The sequence below is a fragment of the Physella acuta genome, unplaced genomic scaffold, assembly GCF_028476545.2.
Source record: "Physella acuta isolate Inbredline_101_S28 unplaced genomic scaffold, ASM2847654v3 ptg001498l, whole genome shotgun sequence".
Lineage (NCBI taxonomy): Eukaryota > Metazoa > Mollusca > Gastropoda > Physidae > Physella > Physella acuta.
The window spans coordinates 165,326-175,725 of record NW_026733013.1 but is presented as its reverse complement, the minus strand read 5'-3'; the positions used below and the strand labels follow the sequence as shown (position 1 = coordinate 175,725).

At 39.8% G+C, this 10,400-nt stretch overlaps 2 protein-coding genes across 3 annotated transcripts; both read left to right on the top strand.

Annotated features, from left to right (window-relative positions):
* The first annotated feature begins 206 nt into the window (after positions 1 to 206).
* LOC131928410 (uncharacterized) lies at positions 207 to 3,618 on the top strand. 2 transcript variants are annotated; one of them, XM_059284442.1, is made up of 4 exons: positions 207 to 355; positions 777 to 1,136; positions 1,918 to 2,052; positions 2,668 to 3,618. In XM_059284442.1, the coding sequence occupies exons 2-4, from the start codon at positions 885 to 887 to the stop codon at positions 3,508 to 3,510; spliced, it is 1,230 nt and encodes a 409-aa protein (XP_059140425.1). In that variant the 5' UTR covers positions 207 to 355; positions 777 to 884; the 3' UTR covers positions 3,511 to 3,618. The 2 variants fall into 2 exon arrangements, with proteins under 2 accessions (XP_059140425.1, XP_059140424.1); XM_059284441.1 differs by lacking the exon at positions 207 to 355 and having other exon boundaries at positions 643 to 1,136.
* Positions 3,619 to 5,803: 2,185 nt separating this feature from the next.
* On the top strand, positions 5,804 to 10,170 carry LOC131928409 (serine protease inhibitor 42Dd-like). The gene is made up of 3 exons (XM_059284440.1): positions 5,804 to 6,111; positions 8,177 to 8,311; positions 9,289 to 10,170. The coding sequence occupies exons 1-3, from the start codon at positions 5,866 to 5,868 to the stop codon at positions 10,108 to 10,110; spliced, it is 1,203 nt and encodes a 400-aa protein (XP_059140423.1). The 5' UTR covers positions 5,804 to 5,865; the 3' UTR covers positions 10,111 to 10,170.
* Positions 10,171 to 10,400: the final 230 nt, after the last annotated feature.

The following is a 10,400-nucleotide window of genomic DNA, read 5'->3' as shown; positions in this document are numbered from 1 at the left end:
TCGCAAATTATTGATATGTTCATTTGTATAAGCAATATTGGTTTAACAGAATGTTGCGTGTTAAAATACTGGCAATTTTTGTATTTAGCAATTAGTCTGACTATGTCCACACTTTCAATAAGCCTATCCATTGTGGCCACCGATATTTTTTTTAAGTTGTATAAATAATGGCTCGTTTAAATACAACCTGTTTTAGATACCGGATAATCTCGCTACTTCTAGTAGAGGAAACAGGATATTTTCAGACGACAGATCCTATTTTCTGTACATTGAGGCCACCGCGTGCAAACAGGGGCAAGTCTGGCGACCTTGGCCTTTACAAGATCCGGGGAGAGGGAAATGAACGTTGTACCAGGTGAGGTAAAAACAAAATACCGTCCACACTTCGCAACAACAGGTTGACATTTGGCAGTTAGGTATGCGCTACGTCAGCCATTTGTTTTTTTTTAAGTCGTCGCGGTGACCTAATTAAGGCTAGCAAAAATACAGGCTATTTTTGTCCCTTACCTGACGTCAAGCACTCGTTACGTAATTAAACACTGTGTAAACTACGACGTCAAAATTTGTCTGGGCTTTGTAACGAATGCAGCCATTGGTTAAAATACTAATTGCTTTCTGTATATTTAGACGTACGAACGTATAAAACTGCAGTTCATCTACTTGCTGTTTAAGAACTTGGTACTTTGCATAATATTAACTGGAATAACTTTAAAGACAAAACTTATCAACTCTAGTCAGTCTACTTTACAGTATCATAGTGATCAATATTTCTCCAGTTTTGTTCGACAAGTTTAAAAGCTGATTCGTATCGACATAGTCTACCCACCGAGCAATTCCACCAGATATTCAGCCGACACCTACAGCAGCTGATACCCCTCACCAAGATGTATCGGGTTCTCGCGTGTTTTGTGGCACTGTGTGTTCTCCAGCCCAGCTGTGGCGCGCCTACTGCCGTCAACAGCGACGTCCAAAAACTGACCAAAGCCTCGGCGCTCTTCTCCCTGCAGCTGTACAGACACGTGGCGCTGGACCGTCCGACGGCCATCTACTCACCCTTGAGTGCCCACACGTGCCTGACCATGACCTCCATGGGGGCCAGAGGTCAAACCGCCAGTGAGATGAAAAACACTTTGCAGGTGAGTCTCCGTGTATGTCCTGAGTTGGTCCTGAGTCAGTAATTAGTGTGAGACCTGTCAGTAATTAGTGTTGGACATGTCAGTAATTAGTGTGGATATGTCAGTAATTAGTGTGAGACTTGTCAGTAATTAGTGTGTGACCTGTCAGTAATTAGTGGTGGACGTCATAAATTAATGTGAGACATCAGTAATTAGTGTCAGATCTGTCAGTAATTAGTAGTGGACATGTCAATTAATGTGAGACCTGCCAGAAAATAGAGTGAAAATTGTCAGTTACTAGTAATTAGTGTTAGACCTGTCAGTAATTAGTGTAAGATCTGCTAATTTCGTGTCGGTAGTTTGGTCTTATGATACACCAGAAGCAACACAAAAGCTTTGTGCCGGAATGATATTCTAACACTAACTACGTGACGCAACATGCCTCGCGACAGGTTGTTTCTTTGACACTTGTCTAACATGATTTGTTTATGTCTAGTTGAAAATGCAATGTAGGTCACATAGACATGCGCACTTACTCTGATGACACTGTTGTTGCGCACAACACTTCACAATAAATCAGTTGTTTTTTTTATAATTTTATAATATTTTACCCATGTGTTGTAACATGCAAGAGAATGCATTGGGGACTTTAAAATGTTAGCTGTTTATTTGGGAGTTCCTTTTTAAATCTGCTAATTAAATATTTCTTTAGACGTCGATTGATAGTTGCAGGGGGTTTCATAATGAACATTCCTTCCTTTTGCCCTAAGATTTTATTCATTATGTATATTTGTCTTTACAGTTGAACGATGTACAGGCTCCACATGCGGCTTACAAAACTTTACTACACGATCTAAACACGGTGCAAAACGTTCAACTGTCAGTGGCCAATGGGATATGGGTGAATCCATCCTACCCTGTTAAATCGACTTTTACGGTAAGAAGAGACAATGTCCTCGTATACTTAGCTATTTTAAAGTTATATATCTTTCTTAGCAGCGGTACTCCTTCCTACAACTGTTATGGACTGCCTTAAAATTTTAAGCTAATTTTAATAAATTGCTCCAAAAAATACTTTGATTTTTAAATCGGTCAATAGTGCCAAGAAATTTAGCGGTTGCTTGTTGCTTGTTCAGCAAATACGATTTGTATAACATAAAAAGTAGCTTTCTCTATAAATCACTCGTTAGTTCACTACTTATGAATATTATGAATAGTTACCCTCTGTCTTCGTTTAAGTCAGAGGCGTAGCGACCCTTCCCGGCGCCCGGGGACAAACTTTCGATTTGCACCCCCCCCTCGAACTTTTCATTTGCACCACCCCCCCCCCCCCCCCATCAAGCTTTCGATTTGCTTACCCCCCTCGAACTTTTCATTTGCAACCCCCCCCCCCCCCTCAAATTTTCAATTTGGCGCCCCCCCCCCCCTGAGGTCGGTGCCCGGGGACATATGTCCCCCCGCCCCCCCCCCTCGCTACGCCTATGGTTTAAGTAAACATTGCAACATATATGTCAAAGACGTGTTGTGACGTTGAATCTCTTCTGTTGTACAGATGGAAGCGGCTGAAAATTACAACGCTACCTCTGAGAACTTCGACCTGAGCGCCAATGGCGGACCGGAAGCTCCCATCAACGCCTGGATAGCCAACAGAACCGTGAACAAGATCCGGTCAGTCCTCCAGCCTGGTGCCATCAACGGCGCCACGCTCATGGTCCTGGTCAACACCGTCTACTTCAACGGCGTCTGGGAGTCAAAGTTCAAGACGCCGGCCACACAGAAGGCCAACTTCTACAAGTCGGACGGCTCCGTGGCACAGGTAGACATGATGTCTCAGGTTGGAAGATTCCAGATCAGACAGTCAGCCATGCCTGGTGTTGACATGGTCAAAATTCCGTTCCAGAATACAAGATTCGCTTTTTACGTCGCTTTACCTAGATCCGTTTCCGGTTTACCGGATTTAGAATCACGGCTAACATCCGGTAACATGGTGGATTTAAACAACCTATTCACTAACTTCACCGCGGGATTGGTGGAGTTATACCTGCCTAAGTTTAACCACAGCGCTACCATGAACCTCAACAACCCGTTAAAATCTATGGGAATGCCTACCGCATTCAGCAGCGCGGCCAACTTTTCGGGAATTACCGATCAGCCTGTGTTGATATCCAGTGTGATCCAGAAAGCGACCATCGAGGTCATGGAGACGGGGACAGTAGCGGCAGCGGCGACCGTTGTCCAGATGTCCAGATCTAGCGCCTTCAGGCCCCCGACAGAAAGGACCGTGTTTAGAGCTGACCACGCCTTCTGCTACTTTCTGAGAGACGATTTGACCGGATTGATTTTGTTCCAGGGAAAGTTTACAAACCCGGATATCACAACTGTCAACACCAGCTAGAACCTGGGTTGTTTTTGTTTTTTTACTTTTGTATTTATTTACATTAACTTATACATCTGTGAGACATGTGTATAAGTTCAATTCATAATAAACACCAATAAAATGTTACTTTGTTTAAACTTTTTTTTAAAAATTGATTTAAAAAAATTAACAGGATACCAGAGGGGGTCGTCCATAAATGACGTTATACTCGTAGGGGGGAGGGGGGGTCCGTAATTTTGTAACGGTGTGGGTGGGGGGGGTTCAGATAGTGTGACTTGCATTAAAAAATTAATGTTGAAAAACTGAATTTAGCTGTTCAATAGACTTAATAGAAAATTCAACTGCAATTTTGAAGGGCGTTGTAGGCTGAGATGTAACGTCATTTTAGTGTCTGGCTTTTTGTGATGGAAGAGAGGGGGTGTGAGGTAAAATCGTCCTAAAAAGTGTGAAGACATTTATGGTTGACTCTCCCCCCCTCCCACACACACACACAGAACGGGATAACAAACATGATAATAAAATGTTTTAAAGTTGAGTGAAATCCACAACTAGATCACACTTTTAAACTGACAATTGAGATCGTGCACATTTTTACAAAAATCGATACATGTTAGACCCACTGCTGCCTAAACGATCTCTTCAATGGATATTGCGCTGACATCTGCTTTATTTCAAGATATAAGTTTCAAATATAGAATGGCGAGATATGACCATTAAGATTTTGATAATTTTTTTACTTAGGCTATTTGTATCTAGATGTGAATGGAGAATTTCTGTGGTTTTTTTTAATTAAACACAACTTAAGACGGTATTGATTTTGTCATGCGACATTCAGGGTTTCAGTTGGGTTAAGAATTGGGGGTTAGACTTTAACGTGCAACTAACTTTTAATCTTATATTCCGTGAGGTAACCGAAGTCATTTAAGGAAACAAATGTGTTTCTGAAATAGAATCTATCGTAAGCTCTTAATCGCTGAGAACTTTTTAAATTGAATAATACAAATGTTGAATGGTCTTAAAATATAGAGGTTTTGGTTGTATGTAAGGAATTGTAAAATGTTTGTTTTTATATTTTAAGAGCTAGTGTGCAAAATGGTTATTACACAGTAGATATTAAAAGTTTATGTTACACATTTTTATTTTAAGAGCTTTAAGCTGCTAAACTCAAAAGTACAACAGAAAAGTGTTGAAATCTCCCCCACACCTGTTGTTGTAATTAATTAAAATAAGACAGGTAAGTAATTTATAACGCGAAAACTCATTGACCGACCCCCGTCGTTGTTTACAAATTCTAATTAACAATTCTCAAGATCAGTACATTGAAGGGTCATCCATTTATCACTCCCATTAAAAATGTGAATTTATAAATTTATTAGTAAAATGTTTGCTTGTATGGCATCTCAGATTTTGAAAAATTATCGCTTTGTGGGTCCAATGTTGTGTTTATACCTCCTCCCTCCCCCATCATCCTGTTGGCGATGGCACTGTAATACCGCCTGTACGTAACGCATGGTAGATCCACAGGGGTTTCTTTCAGATATTTTTCTGCAGATGGCACTTAAAACTTCCGGTGAGGGGGTAGGCGACACTGGTTATAGTATGTATTTTCTATTTAAAAATAAATATTTTTCTATCTCATCCGAGGGGAGGGGTGGTGGACGTGCTCTGATAGGTGGGGGAAGGGGAGGGAGCAGTGAGATGCCTGAAAGAAACTTTGGTCAACAGACGCTGTACAAACAACCTAGCTAACATTTGCTCTTCTGCATGTCAAGAATCGAAAAGGCATTGATGTTCTAAAACTCTTTCTCTAAAATCTTCTTGAATAATTCACCGATATACTTCACCAAACGTTTCATAACCTTTAAAAGTATAAAGTTCCCCTTGCAAACCTGACGGTCTATAGTGCAAGTGAAGTAGAGTTCACCCGTTTCTCGGCATATGAAGGGACAGTGTAGGCTGCACTCTGTGCATCCGCTTATACTTTCCCCAACGTGAGTTAGGTACCCATCAGAATGCTGGACTGAGGGACGGTCTACTGATTTGAACCCGGATTCGAATTCGTGACTACCGTTAGGCCACTCCGCCCCTTAACATAAAATTTTACATTGACTTGATATGTTTCGAACCCGTACCACCTACATGGTGTCTATTACACTACCATCTCGGCCAGCTAGGCACATTTCATAGCCTTTACACCTACGAAACTAACATTTCCCAGCCTTAGCCTTTCGTATCGATTTTAATTTACCCACCAATTAAAAACCAACCAACAAACAAAAAAAATCTATATAATGACTAACTAATCTTCTTGTTGCGTATAAAAGACGAAGTAACACACACCTCTCCATTCTACAGTCTGGAATACGACCAACAATGTTTCTAGCACTGTGTCTTCTAGCAGTAGGTGCTGCCGTCACTGGCGCCGTGCCGGATACGGACATGGTTGAGATGAGCAAAGCGTCGGTCAAGTTCTCTCAGGACATCTACAACCAACTGGTCAAGAAGAATGAAAAGGATAGAAACCTCATCTTCTCCCCCTTTAGTGCGCATGCATCCCTGTCGATGCTGTACCTGGGTATCAAGGGTGATGCTGCTACAGAGATGAGATCAGTCCTACACGTAAGTTTTATATGTACATACATATATACATACGTATGTATATACACATATATATATATATATATATATATATATATATATATATATATATATATATATATATATATATATATATATATATATATATATAGCCTATTTAACTCAATATTTCTACAGTATACCTATTAAACAATAAAAAATACAAACAATTTTAGTTAAAGTTCTAGTACATCAAAGTTTTAAATCCCCCAAAAAGGACAAAAGTGATGTGTCAATTAGAAAACGGTGAAAATATTAAATAGCATTAGATCTACTCATCATACCAACAAAAATAATATATTTACAACATTCATTGCACGGAACTTCGATCTAAAGAACATTATTCTGGGAAAGATTAAAAATTAATAAAATGAATACAAGTTTTCGAAGTACTTTAAAAATTACACCATTGTTTTAGAAGTTGTCTGATATTCTTCATAAGAGCTACAGTATTCACAATATTGTCTCTATTAATTCCTAAAAACAAAATTTGGCAAGCAATATTATACCTTAGTTAATTTAGACACGACACAAAAATGGAAATCATGAGCACTTTCACCTAGATTTTTTTTTCTCAAAAATGTACTTTGCATTGATGTTTCAGTTCTCTTACAATTGTTTTTCTATAAAAAGACGACGTTTCTATGTTTGGACATATTTTATAAATAGGCTACAATTTTTAATGTTCATTGTTTTAAAGTCTGTGCTTGGAAATGTTCATAAGTCTAGTATATTTGATGCAATTTTGAATAGGTGTCTCTTTTTTTTTCCACATCAATTTAAAAAAAAATTATGTAAACTTTTTCAATTCACAAATCAGATTATTTAATTTTGAGCGATCCTTAACCTTAAATCATCTTTTTACATTTTCCAACTATCTCAAGTCTCATATCACACTATTATACATTCTACTTTTAAAATCTCGAATTACTTTTTTCCAGCTATAGTTCAATATCACCTTTTCGTTTCCAGCTCACTAAAGTCTCATGTACCATTTTCCACCATCTATCTACAGCCACAAATTATATTTTTCCCCAGCTGAATAAAGTCTTACACCCTCACACTACCTACCACAACTCACTAATGTCTTATATCACATTTTCCCACAGCTGAATAAAGTCTTACACCCTCACACTACCTACCACAACTCACTAATGTCTTATATCCCATATTTTCCCACAGCTGACGAAAGTCTTACACCATCACACTACCTACCACAACTCACTAATGTCTTATATCACATTTTCCCCCCAGCTGAATAAAGTCTTACACCCTCACACTACCTACCACAACTCACTAATGTCTTATATCACATTTTCCCACAGCTGACGAAAGTCTTACACCCTCACACTACCTACCACAACTCACTAATGTCTTATATCACATTTTTCCCCCAGCTGAATAAAGTCTTACACCCTCACACTACCTACCACAACTCACTAATGTCTTATATCACATTTCCCCCCAGCTGACGAAAGTCTTACACCCTCACACTACCTACCACAACTCACTAATGTCTTATATCCCATATTTTCTCCAGCTGACGAAAGTCTTACACCCTCACACTACCTACCACAACTCACTAATGTCTTATATCCCATATTTTCCCACAGCTGACGAAAGTCTTACACCCTCACACTACCTACCACAACTCACTAATGTCTTATATCACATTTTGCTCAGCTGACGAAAGTCTTACACCCTCACACTACCTACCACGACTCACTAATGTCTTATATCCCATATTTTCCCACAGCTGACGAAAGTCTTACACCCTCACACTACCTACCACAACTCACTAATGTCTTATATCCCATATTTTCTCCAGCTGACGAAAGTCTTACACCCTCACACTACCTAACACAACTCACTAATGTCTTATATCCCATATTTTCCCCCAGCTGACGAAAGTCTTACACCCTCACACTACCTAACACAACTCACTAATGTCTTATATCCCATATTTTCCCCCAGCTGACGAAAGTCTTACACCCTCACACTACCTAACACAACTCACTAATGTCTTATATCCCATATTTTCCCACAGCTGACGAAAGTCTTACACCCTCACACTACCTACCAGACCATCATCAGGGACTATAACACCGTCCACGATGTCAATATGAACTTGGTCAACGGTGTCTGGGTCAAGCCGAGCGTCCAGCTGATTCCAGACTACCAGGTATGTCCTCTATCTATCGCTTATCGTGTCATTTTCGTACTTACCTCTAGATCAGGGGTCTCCAAACTACGGCCCGCGGGCCGTATGCGGCCCGCGAGGTCCTCTCATCCGGCCCGCGGAGATCTTTTTGTCCAAGGAAAAATCTTTTGTTTGTGATGGCTGAGGAACTTTGCCTAAAAAAATCAATGACATGCCTGAAAGAAACTGGCCCCCGAACTGAAATTTGATAGTTAATGCGGCCCTCGGACTGAAAAGTTTGGAGACCCCTGCTCTAGATCTTTAAGGCTGTGTGTTTTCACGTCTCTCAAAATCATATTTGTTTGCACGTCAAAGTAAGTCGTATTTTTAGCAATTTAGAGTTAATGAATGTAATTAGTTAGTGAATAAGTATGTTTGATGTAAAGATATCTTTAAATTCGGAAATTTCCTCATATCACACTTTTGATAAAGTTAAAAGTAAAATAACCAATAATCGAGGAATATTGGTCAATTTGCAGAATAGTTTCGTCATTGAAATAGTTTACAATTCTTTTAGGGTGTCGGAAAATTCAAATTAAGGCAAAGGGGCTAATCTATTAAAACCAGCATGAAAGGTCACATTCAAGCTTATATGTAGAAAATTATGTTTATTTTATTTATTTTTTTGGCTATATTTTAGAGCACCCACTTTCTTGTGGCCTTCAGAAAGTTTGAAGGAAAAAAAATGAGTTTCCGTTTCGAAAATATATTTAAAAATGAAAAAAAAAATATCTAGGGATTCTCAAAACTATTTCATTCGGGTGTTTGTAATAGTTTAGGCCACCCAATTTCTTAGAGCGTCTAGAAAGTTTAAAGGATAAAAAATGTTTTTTTGCGTTTAAAAAATATATTTTTTTTAAAAAGCTAAAAAAAAAAATTTATATTACATGTGTTGTCATTTATGCACGACCCCTTTTTGTCCCACCACCACCCTCTCCCCACCCAACTTACATTCACAGACTGATGTCAAGAATTACTACAACGCCCTGGCCGACACCATGGACATAACGTCCCCAGCCGGACCGGAAACCCCCATCAACGACTGGATCGCCAACACAACCGACGGGCAGATCAAAGACTTCCTGGCGCCAGAGACCATCAACGAACACACCATCCTCATGCTCATCAACGCCCTCCTCTTCAACGGCACGTGGGAGACGCCGTTCGACCCGAAGAAAACCAGCAAACAAGCCTTCTTCGTGGACGACGGTTACGGTGTTTTAGCCAGTGTCGACATGATGTTCCTCGCTAAACAACTCGAGTCCAAAACAGACAAGTATCTTGACGTGGACGTGGTTAAACTTCCCTTCCAGAACACCCGGTTCGCGATGTACTTCGCTGTGCCGCGATCTCTCACCGGCATGACCGCTTTCGAAGGCCTGCTACGCAGAGATGGGAATAAATTTAATAATCTTTTCACCGATCTTAAACCCAAGATGATCAGTTTCTACATCCCCAAGTTTACGGTAACTACGCTGGTGGATCTAGAATATCCTCTTAAAGCTATAGGGTTAAAAAAGGTCTTCTCAAGTAAAGCGGATTTTTCGGGCATGACCAAACTCCGCGTTGGGGCGAGTCACATGCTGCATATGGCGAAGATGGAGGTCAACGAGCAGGGAGCGTTTGCTTCCGGTGGCGCGTCTACTGAGGTATCCTGGAAGATGGCGCCAAAAGATTCCTACCTCGTCAAGGCCAACCACTCCTTTATGTTTTTCATTAGGGATGACGTCACGGGTCAGATCTTATTCCGCGGAAAATTCGCCAATCCAATCCATTCTTAATGCCCAAAGGTGGTGATGTGTAACTTGTTTTCAGTATTAAAAATACGTTGAAACAAAATAGTAAGTGGCTTCTGACTTAATTTTTTATACACTGATAACACTGAGAGAAGTACATGGTCACATGACCTGTTATGTTCACATAATACAATGTTATTAGCTACATTTCCAGTGGAATGATGGGGTAAAAATAATAAGTAAAGTAGGGCTACTTTTAATTTTTTTTTAAAATAAGGAAATTGTAATGAATTTGAAGCAATCAGAGGAATTAACCATGCTTAAATTATTGCAAA

What these genes read in the sequence shown, in the direction of transcription:
- LOC131928409 (XM_059284440.1), top strand. Translation starts at nt 5,866, where the DNA reads ATGTTTCTAGCACTGTGTCTTCTAGCAGTAGGTGCTGCCGTCACTGGC. An exon ending in AGATGAGATCAGTCCTACAC is followed by an intron (nt 6,112 to 8,176) that starts GTAAGTTTTATA and finishes ATTTTCCCACAG; the next exon opens with CTGACGAAAGTCTTACACCC. An exon ending in AGCTGATTCCAGACTACCAG is followed by an intron (nt 8,312 to 9,288) that starts GTATGTCCTCTA and finishes TTACATTCACAG; the next exon opens with ACTGATGTCAAGAATTACTA.
- LOC131928410 (XM_059284442.1), top strand. Translation starts at nt 885, where the DNA reads ATGTATCGGGTTCTCGCGTGTTTTGTGGCACTGTGTGTTCTCCAGCCC. An exon ending in AGATGAAAAACACTTTGCAG is followed by an intron (nt 1,137 to 1,917) that starts GTGAGTCTCCGT and finishes TTGTCTTTACAG; the next exon opens with TTGAACGATGTACAGGCTCC. An exon ending in CTGTTAAATCGACTTTTACG is followed by an intron (nt 2,053 to 2,667) that starts GTAAGAAGAGAC and finishes TCTGTTGTACAG; the next exon opens with ATGGAAGCGGCTGAAAATTA.